The 25,345-nt window shown below is 36.4% G+C and overlaps 1 protein-coding gene across 1 annotated transcript in view; it reads right to left on the reverse strand.

Annotated features, from left to right (window-relative positions):
• Positions 1-1,326: 1,326 nt before the first annotated feature.
• LOC142350982 (uncharacterized) overlaps positions 1,327-25,345 on the reverse strand; it is a 33,084-nt gene continuing 9,065 nt past the window's right edge. The window contains exons 4-7 of the mRNA XM_075403014.1: positions 23,954-24,078; positions 11,175-11,570; positions 4,389-4,481; positions 1,327-1,415 (exon numbers count right to left, since the gene is read on the reverse strand). Of these exons, the coding sequence (XP_075259129.1) occupies positions 1,327-1,415; positions 4,389-4,481; positions 11,175-11,570; positions 23,954-24,078 (703 nt within the window). The remainder of the gene's footprint in view (positions 1,416-4,388; positions 4,482-11,174; positions 11,571-23,953; positions 24,079-25,345) is intronic.

Here is a 25,345-nt window from a genome sequence, read left to right on the forward strand (position 1 = left end):
AGTGGACCCTATTATGGCGCAAAGTCCTACTTTTTCGATCAGTTTTGACCTTTTTTTCGGCCATTTTTGACGTTTTTTCGATCAGTTTTGACCTTTTTTTCGGCTATTTTTGACCTTTTTTTCGGCCATTTTTGACGTTTTTTCGATCAGTTTTGACCTTTTTTTCGGCTATTTTTGACCTTTTTTTCGGCCATTTTTGACGTTTTTTCGATCAGTTTTAACTTTTTTTCGGCTATTTTTGACCTTTTTTCGGCCATTTTTGACGTTTTTTTTTCGGCCATTTGAGACTGGATTAAGACTTGGCAAGTCTTGGCCAAGACTTGGATTAAGACTTGGCAAGTCTTGGCCACGACTTGGATTAAGACTTGGCAAGTCTTGGCCAAGACTTGGATTAAGACTTGCCAAGTCTTGGCCAAGACTTGGATTAAGACTTGGCAAGTCTTGGCCAAGACTTGGATTAAGACTTGCCAAGTCTTGGCCAAGACTGACAAGTCTTAAATGTGTTATGATCATAGCTCTGAATCAGTACTGATACCTAGACTTGCAATTAGACTTGCCCAGTACTGATATTGACTTGGCGTTAAGTACGGGTAGATGTTTACTTTTTGTATGCATGTAAGCACAAACTAACAGATGACAACGGATGTACCAGTTCCTCTTGTACATTTTTATGAATTGATGATCCAACGCATTTTACAATCAGGTATACAATCATTTCAAAATGAACGAAAAGTTCCAGAGACCAAAATGAACATCAACCACTGTTGAACAGAACAAAAAGTTAATTGTGTGCATGCAATTAATGAAAAACCACACGTGAGTGCATGGTTCGACTTATAGCCAATAGTCATTTTTCTGTTATATCTTAACACAAACGAGGCTGATCTGCAATGGTGTCTGAGCAGAAAAAACCTAAATATTGTCAAATTTTTAACTTAAAACTCTATTCCAAATCTATTAAAAAGATGTGTTTTAAATTACGACATGTATTTTATCACCCTTAGCTACCTTTTCACATTAGAGATGATGAAGTTAAAAAGCTCTTTTGTTTTTAAAATATTCCTCTTTTACTGATTGCAAGCAAAAAAAATGAAATAACTGAAAAATAGTGTCACTAAGTATAATGAAAATATTAATATGAGGCGGCACACGGTGCGATCTGACAAATGCTGCTCCAGTGTCAAATTTAAAATATGAATTAATCGAGGTTGCTTAAACATTGAATAAATTTAAATTTTTTGGATAAGGTTTTGTTGTAAAGTATTTATGTGTTAAACCTATCACACTGCTTTGAAACAAAAAAGGCTCTTTCGAACAAAATAAAATTTAGTTGTCCACTGGAGTCTCAGTATTATACGCCCCTAGGTTTCCATAAGATTTGAAGCGTTGCAGAAGTTCGTCTATCTCTCGGACACCTGCGAAAACAACCAAAACGTGTTTTTGAAAAAGAACCTAACAAAAAACTTTATATGAAGCTGTTATAACATCTGCTCTTGGCTTTGTACCGCTAAAACGATATTGTGAATCCGTATATTGAAATCCAAAAAGTTAAAGATATACAAAAATTACAAAAATGTGCGCGTTCATTCCGACAAAATTTACATGTGGTTTAAAAAACCTATTTTCTCATGAAGGTTATTACAAGATTTTAAAAACTTCTTCCCTAATTTATGTATCAAAAAATTTTTCAGGGGATTTTCTGAAATTGCTGTTCCGGGTTGACCAAATTTACGTACCATATAAAATACCAGGAAAATGGTACCATATTTACCATAGAACGGACCATATATGGTCCATCAAATAAATACGAAACCATTTTTGCTCTTGCTGTGGTTAGTAAACATTTTCATGGCGTTTTATGGTAAGCGCGGCACCGGTGTAAAGCAGAAAAATTTCGAGATTTCTTGCACAGAAACGTTGCTTTGTGACTGCAAGTGGCGCCTTGCTACGTTTATCAGCAAAGCTCAAAATTTTCGTTGATCCTTGTGCGTTTATTAGGTTTCCACAAAATCCATAATTTGCATTTTATCATTGGAACAGTTGTATTTATCATTGGAAATTTTCTTTTATGGTTGTCAACCACCAGGGTTTCCTATGTAAACAATTCAACTATCGCATTGTATGAAACTTTTTTGCAAACGTGTACTAATTTGTCTTAAAATCCATATCTCTGCTTCCCCAGTAAATCAGGTTTTCTTTCAGACAATTGGGACAACCCTTTTTATACAATGGGAGCTTTTTTCAGTTAGTAGTTCAGCAGTTAAACCTGGACTGATGATCTTCTGAAGTAGAGCATTATTTTTTATCCCAATGTGCGTTAGGTATTGAACGATGACATGGTTGACTTCAAATTTGAGGACTGCCAATTAGGAAAAACAAAATTTTGATCTTTTTTGCTTCACTCCTTTCAAAAAATATGCTTTCATTTTAATTTCAATTATTGTCTCCCGCGATAGCCATTAAATTATCTTTTCGTAATTGAACAAAAAAATTGTTTGAACCTTCTCTAAGTTTTGACCTGAGGATTTGATCAATCGAAAGATTTAAACAGAAAATTGAGAAAAGAAAAAAGACAAGAAAAGTTTCAGATGTCTTGCACTGATGAGTTTTCTAACGGGAAAATGTAATTATAACAAAAATTCAACAAACAATGTTATATGAAGAACCTAAATTGCGTCCATTTGTTCCAACTCTCTCATTTTGGAAACAGATATGAGGTAGAATGAAATTTATTTTACCGAACTAGTTCTCCAAAAAATGTTCGTAATCGAGGAAAAAATTAATTATTGTTTGTTGTCTTTTTCACAAGACCACTTCTAGGCGTTTTTTCTTATTAAACAGACTGTTTATAGACTTTGTTGCTAAACAGCTAATTCGAAGGATTGAAAAATGTTCTGATCATGAAAACCACAGAACTATATTTACACTGTTCGTAGTTGTTCCAGAAAGGAATAAATTTTAGACTAATTTTTTGTTTGGTTAGTGCAAAAAGTGACATGATCATAATATGACCATAGTAAAAAACAGTTTGGGAAATACTTCGATTCAGCCTTGACTTTTGATGCTGCTATGGTCCGGGATATGAAGTTGAAGTTTAAGCAGAAAACATTTTTTAGAAAATCAGATAATTGAATTTTCGATTAGTTTAGTTTCACTGATTTGCAAGAATGTAAATTACAAGGCTGATTTCTTTTTAGCTGAGCTTGATGTCATGACAGGCAGGGCGGATTATATGATGAAAAAAACCAAAGAACTGTTGTCTTCCAAGAGCAAAATCTTTAGAGCTTCAATTTCTTATTTGTTTTCAAGATAAATTTAAAAAATTAGATCAAGAGTGAACTCATTTTTCTGTTTTTCATGATAACTGTAGAAAAAAAACGCAATTGTCAAACATTATTTTAATGTATCAATCAGCCAGGATATTTAAAAAACGCAATTTCTGTTATATCATGAGAGCTCTTTACTCCCATGTTTCAGAACAAAGTTGCTTTTAAAGGCGTTTCAAGTTATAGTAGATCAGATGTTTTTAAAAAGTAGCCTTTTTGGCACTAACTTCGGTTTTAACTTTGGCGTAAAACCGACGATATTCTTTCTTGGGAATAGTTTTGATGAAATGAAAGTGATTGCACCAAAGAAAACCACCATTTATCCTTTATTCCGTTAGAAGTTTGTGCATATTCGTTATGCATTGAAGAATTTCTGCCATTCTGTAAAATTTATTTGACAAAAAACCCCAAGAGTTATCTAGAAGTCATCTTACAATATCCTGCTGATGCCTCAAATCTATAAACCAAAAGGTGAAAAAAGCGCCATAAAATGAAATAATGTAGTCAATTCAAACTGATTTCCGACATGTATAGTTTGGAAGCAATCGAGGCCTTGAGAAGATGCCTGAAAGGGGTCCCAGGTCGAGGCGTGCCTCAAAATCGCCCTGTTTCAGACCACCCCACACCGAAACTGCCCTTGATCAGACTCAAGCACGCTCTTGCGCTCGAAATTGCCATTGGGTTTTTTCCAAGTTACGGCCGAATTTAATTTTTCATACTAATCAGTAAAAAATCAAGATTTAAATTCATTATTTTCAGGAAGACTTCAGAAACTGAGATTCATGATGTTCATAAAAATCTAAGAATTTTACTCCGAAATTTACCATGAAATGTCTAATAAGTGCCCTGATCAGAGCTCTGCGCACAGAAAAAAAACAAAATGAATTTACTATGATTCAGTACTGATTTTTAATGACACTTAGGTCCGGGCTGTAATTTCGAGCGCACAATGGACAGGCTTTTGCTCCAAATATTCTGGACCAGGACGATTTCGAGCGCACACCTCGACTTGGAGTTCCTACAACAGAGGCAAAAAATATTCAGAGTAAAGATTAGCCTTACTTAATCTCATACTCGGCGTAGCACCTCGCAGACTTTGGTCAATTAGTTTCGAGGATGGGAAGGGCAATAACGAATGTTCCACATCAAGCAAAGCTGACATCAGCGAAACCGAATCCTCTTTTAATCTTTTGAATTAACTTTGACAGTTGTTTATGCTTTTCGGTCAACAGTTATAAAAAACAGGTATAGGTATTAGATTGCATCTGCAGAACCATTTTAAACGCGAAATTAACATAATTTACAGAGATAATTTTGCATTAATAAGATAAAGAAAAAGGAAAGAATTTCGTCACTTGAAAAAACTTAAGTACTAAAATTATTTTTAATTCTCAAACTATGTGAGCTCATCAAATTTTTTTAAAAAATGAAACATAAATAATGAAAAAAGTCATGAAAATTGGAGTGGCCTCAATTTGTCAAAAATACGAATCAATTCTGAAAATTTTATAGATTATATACCTCCACAGGTTGATAGCTGTAAACTGGTGACCGGACAATAGATCTAAAGGTCAACAGATCGAAAACAGAAAAGTTGGGACAATAGATCGGAAATCAATCTCTATTCTTATTGGTTGAAATTGAGCATTATCTGCGAGCTGCAATATAATTACCACATTCTGGCCATGCCTCGCAAGCCATGGCCATGCCTTAGCGGCCCGTGGGACTTGATATGAATCTATCACAACCGAACAAAATATCACAACAGAACTTGTTATGTGCTGTATAATAAATGAGCGCTCAAATCTGATTGGCCAAAACGCAAATTAAACAATTTCATTTTCGATCTATTATCCCAATTTTTGCTTTCGATCTGTTATCTTTCGATCTATTGTCCTAGCTAGCACCCTGTAAACTATCATAAAATTATCTGCAACTACTTTTCGAAGCATCGATCATTTCCTTAGTGGATCGGAAAACTTTTATTTGGACCAAAATGACTGATTTCAATTTTGCTCTTCTATTGAATAAATGGATTTTAGGTTAATTGCCTTGATTTCATTGGGTTAATGGACAGTTTTGCTTTTTATGGCTAACCAACTCTTGCAACAATTTGTAGATAAAAATAACGGCTGATATTAATCATAATTAGGCTGATAATTCAATCGTACGTTCGGTTATGATAGTTTTCCATGATATCCCACGGTCTGTTGAGGCATGGCCACGGCCCGCATGGCCTGGCCAAATGAACTAGCCAAAAATTTATTTAATTTATCGTTCTGGTACTCTCATTATTATGAAAAAATATTGGGTTTTTTTTTGAATATTTTGACACATTGGGTATTTTGTATCGGGTTTTTTGCCTTGAAGCCTAAATAGCTTGTTGGCGGTCTATGAAAAGAAGGATATTACGAAAACTTGGCAATAAACTACTTTTGTAATTTGGAAAAAATTTAATTGATGTTTACTGTTTCCTTTTACTATTTTATAATTTCAACTCAGCAGTTACTATTTAATAATTTAGAACTCCCTTCTTGCGTTTAATTAAAAAATTGTACTGATTTTTTAAAATAAATTAGGTTTTAAACGGGAGGTTATGTTGACCAGTTGAGGAGGCTCCAAGTTTAAAAGGACACAAGCGACACAAGACTGAATTTTTTGCGTGACGGCTTTTTTCTATCTGTCAAATTGTATAACCTACAATATTTACCTATTTTTACTTATTTACCCTGTATTTACTTTTTTTTTCATTTTGGCAGCTACTGTCTTTTGAATATTCCGTAGATCTCTGCTAATGAATAACTTTTAAATGTTTTCTTTCTTGTATTTTACTCTGGTAAACAGCTGCACTAAAAAGTTTTCCTCCTACATAATTGTTCCGACCCTCTTGAGGGGGGAGGAACTATATACTCAAATGGGTTTTTTTTTGTTCCGTGAATTTTCGCCGCTCCATATATTCATCGTAGAGAGTTGAGACTGGTATCATTAGAAAGCTCGTCCAGCGTAGAATATGGAATTAAAAAGATTTTTTTATTTTTCGTTTTCTACAGGGAGTTATCGAGGTTTAAACTTCTGAGAAAAGAAGAGTGAATTCACGTTGTTTTTATTCACATTTTCCGGAATTTTTGCCTAAATTTTCGTCAATTTTGCTAAAATTTGTTATAATTTTTAAGAATAGTCTCGTTTGTTTTGTTTTTGAAGACGAACAAGCGTTGTTGATTGTTTTGATTTAATTTTTTTGGTCAAAAAATCTGGATAAACTTTTCAAAATTTAGCCTTTTTCATCAAAAACAGCACGAAATAAGCTACTTTAGTCCACTTTGATTAAATTTGCCGACACTACACCCCCAAACAACACTCATACAATCTTTGTAGACTCACAGGGGGCTATTTCTACTTCAGAGTCCGCTGAGTGTGCACTGTAGTTAAAACTTTGCCGTTTTTTGCTAACTTTACTCGTTGATTATCAAAAATGCCCAATTTATTTTGAGTTTTCAACTAACAAATTATCTATATCTACAACATTCGAAAAATCAATTGTTCCTAACGGACAAAAAGTATTAGCAGGGCTAGTTTTGGGCCATTCTTGGACTGTTACAATACAAAAAAAATCGGGTTGTAATCAGTCGGTCTTTTTTTTTTAAAAAAAAAGACTTTTTTTAATAATAAAGAACAGAACATATCAAATCAAAGCTCATGAGTGATAGTTCCAACCAATCCGCTTGCTAAGCAGCTCCAAGCTAATGCATTTAGTTTTTTAATTGAAAGTTTATGGTCATTTCTTTTTTTAAAAATAATTGACTTTTCAATAAATAATGGCTTAATTAACTTTTCCTCTAATTTTTTCTTAATTTGTTCAACTTCCAGCTTAGTGTCAGCAAAGAAAGACTGCTTCTTCTTTCTACTGATTTAACATTTATTCTCGGTTGCGGTTTTAAGCCTGAAGTTATTGTTTTCCGGCTTTGATACTACAAGATTTCAGATTTTTGTTTGTTTTGATATTTGCAAGTTTTTCACGTTTTCTAATTTTGTCACATTATCACATTATTGACAGTTCTCATGTCACCTTATTAGCATTCAAAATAAGGCACAATTGAACATATTAAAATCCTGAAAGATATACATCATCTTTTTTTATGGCTTCGACGCCTCTTTCTTGAAGAAATCAATTGAATTTTTTAATTTTGTCTCTAACTGTCATTTATACTTTGTCGTTTCGGTCGTATGAAATTTCCTGTATAGTGATAGCTTTCATTGGCTTTTCAAGGAAGAATAGAAGAACCGATATTCTGATATTAGTAGATAGCTGATGGCTTTCATGACTTTTCCAAAATTGAAAAAAAACTTTTTAACTTCGCAATTTTGTTCTATTTATGTTTCTTTTTGTTACCTAATCTCGTTAGTTAAAACAGGTCAATTATGACAATATGGGTGTCAAGGGAATAAAGGGGATTGGTGTCCCAAAATCTTTTTTTAAAGAATTTGTTATGACCTTACTGGCTTCGACACCGGTTTTTCACAAAAAAAAGTAAATTAATTTGATTTTTTGTCATATTTGACGTTCTTTTTGTAGATGCAAGAAATATTCTGGATAATTACAGGTCTTGAGGGCTTCTTTTTTCATGAATAAACGATCCTATTTAAATAGCTCTTTTTGTTATTAATGCCTTTCATGACATTGAATGTAATTTTGTTTCGAAAAAAAATTAAAAGTATTACATACTTTAGCACTTCGCTTTTTTTGTCTACTTGTTACCTAGTCTTACTAATGAATGGCCACGTACTACATTATAGCTGTTTGAAGAACGCGCAATCAAATATATTTTGAGTGCCAAAATTTGGCTTGACGGTTTTGACAGCGTTTTCTGGCAAGTTTCAATTGAAATTTTGTTTGTTCTTTGTTGTTCTTTTCAGCCGCTTTAAAAAATGAATAAGGAAAGGTCCTAATGCCCTTCTATAGAAACAGTGGTAGTTGTACATTTGTGGTAATATTAATTGATTCCTAATGGTATTTATTACTTTGAAGTTAACTGTTTCAAAAAAATAAGTTAATTTTTTTTTACTTAACCGTTTTTGTTCTTTTTTGTATAATTGTTACCAAACCTTTTTATTGACTGGTCGCATATGTTTTCTGGTGATTTATAAGTTATTTTTGTTTAGTTTTAGGTTTAACTGACGGTATGTTGACTTTGTTATTAAATTTAGTTTTTAAGAGGGACATAAATTTTTTGATGTAATTAATGTTTGTTGTTGTTGTTGTTGTTGTTTGACTTTGCTGTTCGTCTTGACTCGCTTTCTTAATGTTGACGTATTACAGCAATCTAATGCATCAATTTTTACTCCACTGAGTTATTTGCTTTGGAGGCTATCTTATCGTTCATACTGAATTTTTTGAAAAAGACTTGGGCTTTTTTGGGATTCGCAAAAAATAATTTTTGGGTTTTTCTATCTGTTCCTCATTTGGTGGACAATTATGCCAAAATTGTGGATGGGCGGGGTCGGAACCTTATGTGCCATCGCACATTACCGAGCCGCCTTGTTAGCAAGCGTCTTAAAAGGTATGACCAGCAATAAACGCTTTCAAATGACAGGCGATGGTGAAAATAAGCTGGTTTGCAATTTGCCAAGAAGTGCACAGCAAATTACAATTGAAACAAATACAGAACCTTGATAACTCAATTTTTTTCTCTAAGCTTCTCAATATTTTTCATTATGTGTTTATTTTATTTTTTACAAAAAAGCGTTTTTCCGACAGAACGCAAATAGAGCGGCAGTACATGAAGGCGTAACATAACATGTGGTGTGAACACCATGGATAGTATTGAAGAGAAACTATTCTATTTTCCTATTCTGCTGCAGCTTCTCGTGTTTGGTTTCTTGTCGATCTTTCAAAAATTGGTTGTGACAAACAATTACATTTTCTTGAAAAACAGGAGAAACTGACAAAGGAGAAAACAGGAGAAACTGACTTTCTTATTTCCCAAATCATCAATTTGCTGTCCTTTAGGTGCAATACTATCATCATCGTTCGCATTGTATAGTAAGAAAAAAGTTCAACTTAATTGAATGTCTCAAAAGAGACACCTCAGCAAGTTTAAAGGGTGAGAATTTGATTCGCAGAAAAAATTGCTAAGAGTAAATAAGTATTTAACGCTTGCGAAGAATGACAGCTGGAATAGGTTCGATCTCCTTTTTAGGGAAAACTTTTCATGGTAAAAGTTTTAGTTTGTATTTTTGAAACAGAAGTCAAAACGTTTTTGGGTTAATACTGTCTCTGATTCACACAAAATCTACTTCCGAGCATTTTCTTCGAAATTATGGTGATCTGATGTACTTGCAATGGAAATGTTATAGCTGAAAGTTATTAAACGGCAAGGACTCGTTTTACACGATCATGTGGTGGAATTTGAGACAGGTTATGATAACTGATGGGAGCACAGGTCATCCAGTTTTGAGAACATTTCCTGTGTTCAAAGATTCTAAAACCTTAGGAAACCGCCAAATTAGTCTTTCTTGTTGTCAATTGAAGTCTTTCTCGTTTTCAAAAAAGTCAAAAAATTACCACTTACTTATGCTCCTTCATTTTAAATATATTTTCTGCTTTGGAAAAAGTTTTTTCCGGCTTGAATAAAAAGTATTTTTTTTTTGCTTTTTGTCAGCGTCCGGATTACATCTAAAAACTGTTATTGAGAAGAACATATTGACCCGTGCTTGTTTTTTGGGGATACGTAACCCGATGCCTTCATTTTAATCCATTTATCTACTGTATCCGAACATTTTTAATTGACGTTTTGACCAATTTTTAAACTTCAGTTTATTTCAAAAGTGTGCGGTTTCTTGAGTATGAACATGGTTTGTCCAAAAATTTACCTGTCTGAGCCGATTTTCTTGGATAACCAATTTGGCTCACACCTTTTCCAGAAAAACGTTATCATAAATTGACGAGAGTAAAAATTCTTACAAGAGAGAGTTATATCTTATAAGATTCCTGCAAGATGTTATCTCATATCTTGTAAGCTTCTTTAAGTATCTTGCAAGGTTGAGGCATCGACTTGAAATTTTACCTAGGAATCTTTTAAGATCTTACAAGAACCCAGTTTGAAGTGCTCGACCCAAGCCAGCTCTGATCAGACAGACTTGAGTTGCGATCTGGGGTGCAAAATAAACTTAATTGGTGGTACTAGACCCACTTCGGTCGCGCACTGGAGGTACCCTGACTGACACTTTACTGTTGATACGGCAGTTTTATTTGCTACAAGGTGTTTTAAGTAGAAAAGTAGACGTCATTTTATGTGTATCGTTTTTGAGTTCTTCATTAAAAAATATTACTTCAAAACAAGGAAAAGTATTCAACTGAACAACAATTGCTTAGTTAATTGCAATTTGTCAAAACTAAGTCCTTACAAACTAAATAAAGTTCCGGTAAATTTATCTGGAAAAACATCTTAACTTGCCTGAAACGTTCAGGTAGTTTTGCCTTATCTGAACTTACCTTAACTTACCTCAACTTTTCTGAAAAATACCTGAAAAGTTACGGGGCACCACATGAACTTTTACCTGAATATACCTTAAATTTAGCCGAAAAACACACCTGAACAGTAAATTACCGGAATTTACCTTAGAAACTTGCAAAAATTAACTTGCTATAGCGTGGTGTTTGATGTTAATCAAGTAAAATGGGCAAATGCCTTCAAAAAACAGTCCCCTCGGTGGTTAATCATCTTTTTTCTCGGAGGACTGGTGTGAGATGTCACGCAACTCATCCTTAGATTTCCAAGTTTGAGTGTGCAGATAATGTGTGCTTCTTGAAAAAAAAATTGTTGGCATAAAGAGGATACGAAGTTAAACATTTTGAAAATAACTCGTCCAGGGTCAGAGTGCAATTAGTCGGGCGACTAAAATATGGATCGTCTTCAGCCGATCCACTCCAAGTCATTTCGACACTGTCATCAGTATCCAGAGCATAGGTCAAATAATCGCCTCTTTTTGAGGAACCTCTGAGGTTATATTTGTCATCATTCTCTATATTTATTACCCCCCAGTTGCACGATTTGGCGTAGAAGAACTGGACCAGTTTGTTTTGCAAATAATAAGGAAGCCTGACTCGTTTTTGGAATTGAGAAGACCCGCTCTTGGATTTTATAATTTTCTCGTCGTTTGACAATCCCCAGTACAAGCGACATCGAAAGTGGAAGCATTTCCACTCAAGAGGTACCATTTGGCTGAAGAAACGTGGTGGACAATCTGAACATAAATCGAAAAATTGCATCAAAAACACTTGTCATTAACGACCATATAGAAACACTTTATTAAAGGGATCTATTCTGCCCCCCAGTGTTTTTTTACGCCCCTCACCCCCCCCCCACCCCAGTTACAGATTGTTATATAGCACGTTACTATGTAAAAAATAGCACGTGGGCCTGGGTGTATAAAAGATGTAAGACAACTAAGCTGGGTGGAGAGTGGGGGGGGGGGGGGGGGGACAGAATAGATTCTAATAAAGTACATGGGGGAGTTACTTTCTACCTAAAGTACTTGGTCGACCACACCACTGAGTTCGACACAAAGCCTTTTCATAGGTCGACCCACGATTTTTTTTTTGCCCAACATAAGGAAACATCTCAACTTTTCATAAGTTTACCTTATATGACCATATAAGGAAGGTGACATATCAAACAAGATTAGTGTTTTGCACTATGTAAATTGCCTTTCATGTGTAAGTGATTTTCTTCAATTTAAAAGAGTGATGTTCCAAGAAAAAGTCACTTTTGTACTATCATATCTGTTTATTACTGTGGAGTATGAATCCATCTCCGTAGACTGCCCAGTTGACAGTCTCAACTACTATGTGAATTGCAAAAAAAATAAGAAAAATTTCGAAGCGCATGCATGTCATTTCTTATCAGAGGTTGCTCGAAGAGGAGAAAATTTGATCAGAAGGGACTAGAATGCACAAAAATTTGAGCGAACTTCATGCGTGAAAGTCTTCACATTGTTTAAGATTAGTCAGGTCTATTATCGTTCAAGCTTTCGGGGAATGCTTTTGTTTGAGTCAGATCAAATGTCGTTTTTGTCAGAGATGGTGTGGCGAAGTACGACTTCAAGAGGCTTTCGTGTGGACGGAGATGTTTCAAGAACAAAAATGTCTGCTACAAGATCTTATGTTATGGGGTCTGATCAGATGTTACTTTGATATGGCACCTCAAACTGTGAACATTATCAACACGTCCCCACCCCTTTTTTTCGTATGCTACCTCTGATACCGAGCTACTTCTGATGCTACTTCGCAATCGCGAAATCAGTATTAAGCTTGTCTATATTGATTCAATTGGTCGTTCCAAGTAAAAGTGAGTTTGTGATTCGACCCCAGTTGTGGGGGATCTATATACTCAACTGGGTTTTTTTTTTGTTCAGACAATTTCCGCCGCTCGAAATTTGAGTGGCATCATTAAATAGCTCGTCCAGCGTAGATATCGAAATTCAAAAGATTTTTTTCTAACTTCGTATTTTTCGAGGAGTTATCAAGGTTTAATTTTTTGTGTGAACACGGGATATTTGGCATGACTTTGTTCAATTTTAGCGTAACTTTTGTTCAACTTAAGTTTTTTTTCAAAAATAATATTTCAAAATTACATTTCACACTATAAAAGAAAACAATTTTGGTTGGCAATAGGTGAAATGCGATGAAAAGGCTAATCCATGTCACATAGGAAAGTATACTATAAAAAAAGCAATCAATTTGGGGGCTATTTTTTAGAAAAGTTTTCATATGTTTTCTGTTATTTAGTCACATGTAGACTAGTCACTTTTCACATCGAGGTTCCACCGACGACTAACCTCATTTGCAGTCAAATGATGCCCAATGAAAAAAATTTCATTTTCAGGGAATCATTTGTGTTTTTTTGGCTTCGATTCTGAGATAATAAAACTCATGTAATTCATAATGAAATTATGATTTGTCTACGTTTTTGGATTCTTATTGGCATCGACTCGAAAACTATAAATGCAAAAAGTCTTTCGAATGAGCATTAGGTGAATCTATTTTTTTGCTTTTGATGAACAACTAATAGCTGTTAAGACTTTTAAGTTAATTTTTAGCAAATATTTTTTTGAGCAGTAACGAATCTTAATGTTATTTTCGCGAACTGCAAGACAGTCTCAGTAATGGCAGCACCTCCTTCCTTCCTACTGCAACCGAAAAAATTCTGGTTAGAGGTTTTCATCTTCTAACTATGAATTTTGTTACTTCGATGCCACTGGTTTTAAAATTTTTTTTTCAAAAAAATTTTGGTTAATTTTTTTCGTAATTTTGATACCTTTTGAAATCTTATCACATTATACTAATATTGGAAGTTCCTATTGGCTTACAGGAGACGTTCAATGGATCTTTAATAGTCATAAAAATTTTTGTGGTGTCATTTGGACAAAAATTTGAATGAAAAACATCGTTGTCTTTCCATGAGGCAAAAATTAACTTTTTTGTTGACTTCCGCGGGAAATTATTGACTTTGATTGCTGTGAACACTTTAAAAGTAGTTTCTCTAAAATCTTTTTTATGAACATTAACCGATTTTAGCTTATTTTAGTGAATTATAAGTCAGTCTCAGCAATGACAGGACACCTTTTTGTTCTAGCGTAACCACATATAATATTGTTACAGATGTTATCTTCCAACTATTAGTTTTATCACTTGGATGAGTTATAGTAATTGATTTAAAAATTTTGGAATACTTTTTTAGTAAATCTGATCACATTATTCTCATTTTGATAGTTCCACTTGACTTAGCCAAGAACTTCAATGAATCATAGATAAATTTTCCATAGAAAAAGTCATGGTTTAAATGGCTTCCACGCTTTTGATTGCACTTTTCTACTGAATTTTTGATTTTGCCTGTGTTTGTTCTTTTCTCATAGTTATATGACATTTTCTGATGTCCTAATGATAACATTTGATTGAAAAACAACCATGTCGTCTCATTTAGATAAATTTAGCGTATTTATTGTCTTCCGTTGAAAGCTTATTAATTTAATGTCGTTGATTCTAAGGGTTGTCTCAAAAATGTTTTGGTTTTAATATAATTTTTCTCATTTGTTGATTTTATTAAGTCATTTTGTTGAAAAAAAGAACAAGTCCATTGCTGTTAAAAAAATTGAAGTGAGAACTTTTTGAATGAAAGTTTATTTTTTAAAGGCTTCGACCCTTTTCTCGCTCAGTTTCTTTTGAGTTTTCTGTTTTTGCCCGTTTTTTCATTATATAGCCGTAAGGTGCAGACAAGTCTCATAAGCTTCTAAGTAAGTGAAGAATGAATGATGTTACTAAATGCACTCAGTGTTTAGCAAACAATCTAAAAATTATGATATCATTTATTTCGAAGACTTTTTAAATTGATCAGTTTTTGTTGTTCTTCTCCTCAATTTATAACGTATTCTCATCATTGAGAGGTTCCATTCAATCCCTTGTAGTTCAAAAACTAACGTGTATACTGATATTATATTGTAACTGAGATTTCATTAGTTGAACAAAATGAGTTTTCGTAAATGCTTTGTGAGTGGTCAATATTTGTGTTTCTTCATTCTCTTCTTTTAGCACATTCGCGTAATAACAGATCACAATGATTTTCAAATAATTCACAAGCGAACTGATTTAAGTTTTCTTTATAATTTTAGCTGAACTAATCGAATTAACAATTGAAATAAAATTAAATATTCTTCAGATAATAGCTAATCATTTTAATGGCTTCAGTAAGTTGTGATTTTGAAAATTGTTTTTCTTAAGTTTTCTGTATTTTTAGTACGTTTCTTTTGCTTAGTCTAACCAAAGACTGGTTGTAAGGATTTTGCGATGACTTTTTAATAAATTTATCAAGAATTATTTCATTAGAAGCTAGAAATTTTACAGATTTTTGAAATTATTTGGTTTAAGAAATGTTCATTGAGTTTTGAATTTTGCCTTATTATTTCTTCTGTTTGACAACTTGTTACCTAAACTCATTAAAGAAGTTTTTCTGTGTAGTTAGGAAAAAGGAGTAGCTAATGTTTTATCCGATTGCTTTTTGACGTTGTTACCACGTGCTTTTAAATTTAGATATTGAGTTTTACCGCAAAATTTTTGTTTTACATATATTTTTGGTTTTTCTCGTAGTCTCTTTAATGGCAGATTGCTGTAGTGTGTCAACGCATGGTGTATTTCAATTAGTTTGATTGTGTAACAATTTTTTTAAACTCCTTTATCTATTTATGATTAACTCTGCTTTTGGTTGACAATTTAGTCAAAGAACATCAAATGCGAACGCATATTACCAAGCATACCTGCCATTTTTTGATCGTCAAACTATGAAAAAAACTACGTTGCAACTTTCAACAGATGAATTTTTTGGTTGGTCTTAAAAAACTGTCGATATGTAAAATGGCATCACAAAGAAATCACGCGTTGTAAACGGTTAGTAACCGTTTAGCCCCCCAATCCTTCCCCTTGTCATTTAGTTCAAATTTATTGAATTCATATCCATATTTGCCGTGAAAGTCAAATCTCTAACTGTGATTTTTCATGACTTTCAATGCCAAACCTTTTAATTCATTATCATACATGAATTTCATCGGGCCACACTTAACTTTGATCCTAAATGCGGGTATAAACCACACCTTTGTAAGCTCTTATTTAAAAGGCGTACAAGCTTATAGAAGCATACACAGCAAAATAAACTCTTGAAAATCAGTCGTTGTCTCTGAAAGCGGATCAGACTAAAGAAAAGGTAACAAATTTTGGCGCATCCTAGTTTTCAAAACCGAACCATCGACTCACAATACAGAGAAAATTTAAAATTTCTGCCTTGTAGTTTTTCACTAAAATTTTAAAAAATCCCACCACCTAGCTGAATTAAAGGTGCTAGAGATTTTTCCATCTGATATTTTTAGCACTTCAAATTTATAGGCTGTCAGGCTTTCTAAGTAAGTTACAGTTCGATGAAATTCCCCCTGCATCGTTCATTGCACTCCGAACATTATGATGCAATCCGCTTAACGCAGTTCTGTAGTCCATGCGGCTAGAGGTTCCACATTTGCTAATAAGATTGACTGGGGCCTGAGCGGGTGAGGCAGCGGGTTCAATTTTGAACCAACGCATAGGCTTAAGACGGGGTGGTCGAACATATACATAGGTAGCAAAGCCTGATCTTTCTTAGATTATAGCAAGTTCTAGTTGAGCTAAAACTCTCTGACCCTAAGTCTTGCAAAAAAGCATTAAAAAATTCAGGATTTGATTAAGCCCTTCTTACAATCAAACAGATACTCTAGCTGATTCGGATTTACAGTTTTGCACCTACTGACACGCAAGTGCAAAAGTTTTTGTTTCTAGGCACAGAATTTTTGCTACCGTGATCAGACATAACCCTCCCCACAACGCAAAGCGTACATAAAATAAATTATTAAACAGCATTCAAGCAAGATTTGGTAAAACATAAGACAACCAAACCATTGTTAGCTGTCCACAACAGCAACATAATTAGCATTCAAGTTGTTTTAGATACAAAAAAAACGATTAGTAAGAGTTCTAACAACATTTTAAGTGCTAACTTTAAGTGCAGTGACTCATAACACTCATAGTGCAATAAAGTTTTTTGTGAAGTTCATCGTGCAACCATAAACTAAGTAACCAATAACCAATGAGACAAGCCAAAGCCATGTCAACCAAAACCAAAACAAAGTCAACCTCCAAAGCTCAACATATGCAACTCTTGAAGTTCAAATTCATTGAGTGGGAAGCAGCACAAGACCTACTCGACGAACAAATGCAACAAACAGAAGCAGCAGCAGACCTCCAAGAGCTCGCTGACGAATTTCGACTGCAAAAAGCGGAGCTTGATCGCATGTGTAACGAACTCATAGAACTACAGTTGACACAAGAAGAGTTCGACACTGTTGCTGAAGAATATCCACGGAGAAATTACAAATGGCTGAGAATCAAACAAAAAATCAGATTGCCTCTTGGGTCAAACCATCAAAAGTTCATCTCTTCCGACACCTCCTCGGAAGAACCCAATAAACTATGGAGCAAGGTTGTTGTTTCAGGAACCAGACGTAAACAACCAAGCGGAATGAGACGTAAAACACCAATGCAAAATGCAGGTGAAAACGCTGAGAGCTGGGATGATGTGTTCAGTTCTGATGACCATGATGGTGTACCGTCCAAAAACAGTCATTGTGATCTTCAAAAAGAGAGAGCAAGTGTAGCAAAACACAACGCTCAGCAAATTAAACCAAAAGAGAACAGTGAGAAACAGGAGCATCGCAGCCTCAGTGAAGATGCTAAACAGGTTCAGAGTTGACCGATTTTTGTTGTGAATGTTCCAAATCAAGGTTTTGCTACCCTCAATATTTCAAGCGATCAACCATCAGACACTGTGTACTGGAATTCCGGTACAACACCTGGATTTCAACCTCGAGCAATGCCTGAAAACTTCACTCAATCCTTTGCAGACAATATCTATCCACGTGATCAGCAACAGGCACGTCATTTTTTGCCGTAGTCAAATGGATGGCTCATTCCCAGAGACAAACAAAATGATGAACGCTCCCAACGGAGAGATTAATCGTCACTTAAATTTCTTGCCACAGCAGTTTTATGAGCAGAAGTTCGCACAACGACCCCACGATGCTGAGTGGAGAAATCATCAGGTGATGATGAATGCGTTCAGTCTACCAAAGATTAGTCTTGACCATTTCTCAGGCGATCCTTTGATGTGGCATCAATGGTACAGCTTTTTCAAGTCAACCATTCACGGCAATCCAGCTCTTTTAACTGTTCAGAAAATGACATACTTGCAAAACTCGGTATCTCACAAAGCAAAAGACTTCATCTGTGGTTACTCTTACAACGGAGACTTCTATGAGGAGGCGCTTCAGGAACTTAACAGAAAGTTTGGAAAGCCGCAGCATGTTGTGAGTGCGTACCTCACACAACCTTAACAATGGCCTAAGACCAGAATGGAAGATCCCAGCAGCTTTGTAAGTTTTGCGTCCTTCCTCAGACGTTTGGTACAGACCTTTCGACTTCGCCATATTGAATAGGACCTAAGGGCTTTTGCGGTAGTTAAAGTTGCCAAGAAAAAGTTGACAACACCAATGACGATTCGCTGGAATCAACATGTAAGGAGCATGAGAATAGAGCAACCCAATTTGGCTGATTTTGCAGATTGGATAAGCACATATGCAGAGGCTTGCGAGGATGTCTCTCCACAAAGACCACAAAAAACAGACCGGGTTGAACGGCTTTCCCAAGGCCAGAAACACTCCAACATAATTTTTCAAGCCAGCTTAAATTGTCAACTATGCTCTGGGGATCACAACCTTGGTCGCTGCAAAGAATACCTGAACACATCTGTAGCTGACAGTCAGCAATTGGTGAGGCATCACAACTTGTGTGTCAATTGCTTGAAGAGACATGAGAGTGGTTTCTTTAAATCAAAAATTCGATGTCTTGTATCCGGATGCAATGGGTTTCATCATTCAACTCTCCATCGAGACGACTTCAGGACTTCGCAGAGAAGTGATTTCCAAGCAACGATTAAAGGGGCATTTCAATCCAGGAACAACCCAGTGCAGTCAAACTACGGTAGAAACTTCAGCCATACAACGCCTCAGCTTTCGTCAACAATCAGTAACACGCCAAATACCAACAACAGAAGGGGATACAATCAAAACAATTTCAACCCTCGTAATCCAGGCTATGGAAACAACAGCTCGCATCAAACTGCCAATCAGCAGCACAGCAATCCTCAGCAATATAATGAAAGAAGTAACACCCACTTTCAATCAGTGACCAGCAACGAGCTGAATGATGATTCATCAACACTTCCACGGGTGCAAAACCACACTTGCAGCAGAAATCGGGAACCCAAGTGGGTCAGAGCTTTTATTCAACTACAGGCAATACCAGTCACGCTCTTCTACAAAGACTTCAACATAGAGACTTATGCTCTTTTGGACAGTGGAAATGATAATATACAGATTACAAAAAACATTGCTGATGCTCTTCGAATTAGAGTCCCCAAAGATACAGAACTACATCTAGCTTCGCCACCTAGGGAGCACACAGTGACAACAGCTGATGTCATGGTTGGAATTGGTTTACTTCGCAGCTCAAAACCGGTGACAAGTCTTCATGTGTACGCAACTTCCATCGAGCAGTTCCAGATGCCAACTGTCCCCGCAGAAATGTTGAATAGACTCTGTAGAGACCATGATCATCTGGCAGAAACCAATTTCCCACGAATTCGTGACAACAAAAATGGAATACTCATAGGAGCTGATGTTTTTCTGGCTACTGTTCCAAGACACTTCACTACCGGCAAACCAGGAACTCCCTACGGAGTCAACACATTGTTAGGATGGACTTTGACAGGCCCTGTGCCACAAGAGTACTTTCAACCAAACAATAAAGGAAGCAGCAACCACAAAAACACTCTTTTCAACCATCTCAAGCGAGGTAGTGACGACCCGGACGAAAACCTTCTATATCTTTTTTGGACCTTTGAAGGTGTCAACTTTAGTCAGGGTTCTACAAAGGGACACAATGAAGAGGACCAGAAGGCAATAAAGACTTTGGCAGAGACCACACATCACAACGGGGAACGATATGAGATTGGACTCCCTTGGCGAGAAAACGTCACACTGCCCAACAACTATTTCATGGCAAGGGTTCAGTGGCACGCCCTGCAGAAGCGATTAGTGAGAGACAACCAACTGAAACAGAGATATATGACCACTATCTTTGATGATATGGATAAGGGATACATAGCAGCTTTCACGAACCAGGATGCAAAGAACATTTGGTATCTACCGCATCATCCCGTCATCAACAAGCAAAAACCAGACAAGATAAGATGAGTGACAAATGCAACCTCAAAATACAAAGGGGTTTGTTTGAACGATGCACTGTTAACGGGACCTTTTGTGCAACCTACATCGACTGCTTCTACGGTTTCGTCAGTACGAGGTTGCAGTAACAGCAGACATAGAGGCTATGTTCATGCAAGTTGGAATCAGAGAAGAAGACCAAGATGCCCTCCGTTTTTTGTGGAGCGACAATGATGAGGAGAGCACATCCAAATACCAACGACTCATTTTTTGAGCAACTTTTTCTCCTGCCTGCGCAATTTTTGTTCTGCAAAAGTGCGCCAACGATAACAGACAAGAACATCCAAAATTATTTGACTCAATCACAAAACATTTCTACATGGATGACTTCTTTCAAACATTCTCAACAGAGGAAGAGGCAGCAAATACAGCGACTGAGCTGGAACATGTTCTCAAAACAGGGGGATTCAATCTCACCAAGTTTCTCACCAATAACCCTGCTGTGCTGGAAAAGACTCCTGAGGAAGACAGAATTGGAGTTCTAAAGTTGCAAAGGATACTTCGTCAAACATGGAACCCTGAATCCGATCAACTTCTTTTTGTAAATCCAAACTGAGCTATGAAAAGAGAATACCACACAGAGAAAGCTTCTCTCAATGGCTGTTTCTTTGTTTGATCCCATTGGGATAATCTCGCATTTTGCAATAAGACAGATGCATCTTGCAAAAAGTCATCAAACAAGGACACAATCGGGACCAGCTACTATCAGAGGAACATTACCACAAAATTCAGCAATTGATGGAAAACTTCCAGAATATGCCTCCAATTCAAATACCCAGATGTCTAGTTCCCAACGTCGATGGAACTCACGAGTTGCACACCTTCACAGACGCTTCACTTTCAGCAGTATCAGCAGTGCTGTACCCGAGGACCATCTCCACTGACGGCTCATTGGCTACCCGCTACGTCATCACCAAATCCAAGGTGGCACCAATCAAACAGTTGAGCATTCCCAAGATGGAGCTCGAACCAGCTACATTGGGAGCCGAACTAGCAGGCTTCTGTGAGACCGGGATGACAATAGATGTGAAGACCAAAAAATTTTGGACCGACAGCACAGCACTACTCAGCTGGATCAAATCAAAGGATCGACAGATTGCACATCGCAAATAGGCTCAAATTGCTGAGAACTCAAACAAAGACGACTGGCGACACGTACCAGGGAAAATGAACACAGCTGATCATGGTACCAGAGGTCTAGCTTCATTCGACCTTAAAAAATTGTGGATAAGAGCACCTTCTTTCTTGATCAAACCTAAGAGCAAGTTGACATTCTCCGTTGACAAAACAGCTCAAACAAAAGCCACTCAAGTTAATGACAAGACCAGTGAAAAACCGTTGGTAGATCTAAACAGATTTTCAAGATGGCCTAGACTCCTTGGCACAATTAGGACAGTGTTTCGAGCAGTACGCGTACAGAAGAAGTCGATCAAACGAGACGTACCTTGCGACTTGGACGACTTTGCGGCTGACGAAAACAAGGCTCGAAACTTTCTCTTGAGGATATCTCAGTCCACACACTTCAAGGACACAGTTTCCCGACTTCAAAGTGGACTACCCCTAGACAAGAAGGACAAACTATTACCATATACACCGTTTCTGGATAGCGACGGACTCCTTAGGGTTGAGGGACGAATTCAGAAATCTGGATTGCCTTTTCAGAGCAAACATCCGGTGATACTCCACAGCAAGTGCAGAGTTTCCAAACTGCTTATCGAGAAAGCACATCACGACTGCGGACATAATGGAATAGAACATGTTCGTGCACATATCCAAGCAACGTTCATGATGGTTGGAATCCGCAGAGCTCTAAGAACTTTAGGGAAGTACTGCTTCATCTGCAGACGCTGGCGAGCAGACAATGTCAGACCCGAGATTGCTCCTCTACCAAATTTTCGCTTTCCGGAGCACTCCAAACTCTATCCCATTTGTGAATACCGGAATGGACATGTTCGAACCTTTTCACATTGAAAAACCCAGAACCCAGACAGAACTCAATTATGTCTGCATGTTTACATGCTTGGTCACACGAGCAGTACACTTAGAAGTTTGTGAGGACCTCTCCACTGACTGTCTACTAATGGCTATTCGACGTTTTGTACCGAGACGACGATACCCTGATGTCAATGTTTCGGACAACGGAAAAAACTTTGTTGGAGCAAACAAGGCAATGAAACTCAATTTTCCGGAAAACTACAAACCAGACAACAACTGCATGCGTCTCCAGCTGGCTCAACAGAACATCCAGTGGACGTTCAACCCACCTCTGGCACCGCACTTCGGAGGGGTTTGGGAACGACTTATCCAGTCGGCTAAACGAAGCCAACTTGTTGTCCTCGGAAGCCGCCGAATAAAATTTTCAGTCTTCCATACAGTCGTAGCGGAGGCAGAAGGAATTCTTAATTCACTCCCACTGACGCATGTTGGGAGCCCTTTGAACGACGAGGAACCATTAACACGGAATCATTTCCTGATGAGAAGACGCCACTTCTGCCTGAAAACCTCTGGCAGACAATAGAACCAGGTTTTCATTTATAGACTTCAAGGAGTCACAGACCCTGTTGGACCACTATTGGTCTCGTCTTCTCAAAGAGTTTGTACGGGAACTTAACAGACGGACAAAATGGCAGCAAGCAAGCGCTGAGCTCAAGGAAGACGATGTTGTTTGGCTCTACAAAGATTTTACACCCCGAGGAATTTGGCCCATTGGTCGGATCGTCAAAGCACATGTGAGTAGAGATGGAGTGGCAAGAAGCTTCGACATCAAGACCAGCACTGGCATAGTGCAACGTCCTGCAGTGGGATTGAGTAAAGTGTTCGAAACTGACGATGATTCTTCTTCTTCGTTGGCCGCTGAGGGTGATTCAAAACTCCTTAAATCATTTCAAACCGATGCATAAAACTCACTCAAGCGGAAACTTTTGAAGCAGTAAATTTGAATTTCTGATGTCAATTGTTTTGTTCTTTTCTGATAAACTTATTTGCTAAGTTTAGTTGTTGCTTGCTGGAATGTAAACGGTCCGTAACCGTTTAGCCCCTCAATCCTTCCCCTTGTTATTTAGTTCAAATTTATTGAGTTCATATTCATAATCGCTGTGAAAGTCATATCTCTAACTTTGATTTTTCATGACTTTCAATGCCAAACCTTTTCATTCCTTATCATACAAGAGTTTCATCGTGACACACTTAACTTTGATCGTAAATGCGGGTATAAACCACACCTTTGTAAGCTATTATTTAACAAGCATACAAGCTTATAGAAGCATGCACAGCAAAATAAACTCTTGAAAATCAGTCGTTTTCTCTGAAAGTGGATCAGACTAAAGAAAAGATAACACGCGTTTTTGATTGTTGACAAAAAAATAACACTGTGATCGTAATCTAGTCAACAGTTTTCCAGCAGTTCTTAGTATAATTGTAAAATATTAGATATTGTGATAAACTTATATTTAGTTCAAACGTGTATTTTCTTGTAGCGTCAAATTTCCTAACGATATAACTAATTCTACAGTCAATTAAACAAGTTGAAATATAAAGGAATTCTTTGCTGATAGCCCTATTCTTTAACAGTTTCAAAGATTTTTTGAATTAATCTATTTTACTTGTACGACAGTTCAATGTTCCCAGATGAACATTTTTAGGTAAAAAAATCTCTCCTACTATGAATTCTTTTCGGTCTTTCATTTTTTGGTGCACGCAATTAAGTTGTTTACCTTCGTGACTGGTGCAAAGGAAAGGAATTCCAAGCGAAGCAAAATTAACAACTTCAAAGAGGACACATCGGGTTTTCCCCTTGGTTGATTTTGGCTGGCGGGATACTCCGGCAAGGTTCTTCAGCCTAAAATAAAAGTTTTTGATCTATTACACACCGAGAGAGAGGAAACGTTATTGATAAATAGCTGGTTTCATGAACGCTAGATTTGCTTAAGAACATTTGCAATTAGCGCCATGACTTGTCGAGTTTTGTTACTTCTCTCAATAAGAGATACAAAACTTATAGCAGTCAAAATTTTAGTAGCGGAAAATATGATTCATGTACCTTTCACTCCCAGTTAGAATTCTGATTGACTTTCGTGAAGTTAGTTAGTTATGAGGTAGTGTTTTCTTTAACTTATGTAGCGAGACACGATTACTTTTGCCCAGTAAAACAGCTAACGTCGTTTTGCAGGCCGTTGACGATACAAAAAATTTTTCCCGTATTTATTCAGTAGCAATCCAGAGAACAGAACAGAACAGCTTTTTCACCCGCATTTGGTCGATGATATTGAAACATGGCATTTTTGATGTAAAACACAAAAAAAAACAACACAAAAACAAATGACAATAGCGAATGAAAACATGAACAATCAAAACTCCTTTTTGAAAGACATTCAAAATACTACTACGAAACTACAAAATCATTAGCTGCTCAATAGTTGCCATCCTTTGTCAGACTTGGCTAGACTTTAAAAAAATAATAAAGTCCTAGATTGAATGCAAAACTTCTGATGATCAATGATATACTTAAATGCTAAACTATGTATGTTAAATCCGAGCGATTTTAATAAAATTAATCACAAATTAGACTTTCGATCACCTCTCTCAATCCGGCACGATGTTGAACCGAACAAAGTGATACTTGCCAGATTATTTTTTGCTAAAAACGGCTATTTGCAAAACAAGGATTTTTGGGGAGCTGTTTAGCAGATACATGCAAGAGAAAAACAGCAATAATTTTTCTAAAGATCCTTAGCGCGCTTTACTAGAAAACTTCTTTCTGAGCAGAGCCTATTTAGACCGCGTTTAATTCATCCTAAAGGAACATGAAGTTTAGAACTCAGTGCAATATTTTTTCAAAGTTTGCCATCCTACTCAATTGACAGAATAAACAAACAAATTGGATAGGGCAAAAAAGTTTGTTTTTTTCGAACAAAATATGACAGTGCTCATAAACTATTTCTTGAAAATAAAATGCTTCCCGCAGAACTTCAAATAGCAAAAACTTCATTAAATAGATTTTTCGATATTGTCCAACAAACAAACATACAAGACCAAAAGAAATTCAGAATAATCGGAGAAGTTGAAATTAAATTAAATAATCGTACATATGATTTTTCTCTCACAAC

Source organism: Convolutriloba macropyga, chromosome 12 (genome assembly GCF_964194025.1).
Source record: "Convolutriloba macropyga chromosome 12, txConMacr16.3, whole genome shotgun sequence".
Classification (NCBI taxonomy): Eukaryota; Metazoa; Xenacoelomorpha; order Acoela; family Convolutidae; genus Convolutriloba; species Convolutriloba macropyga.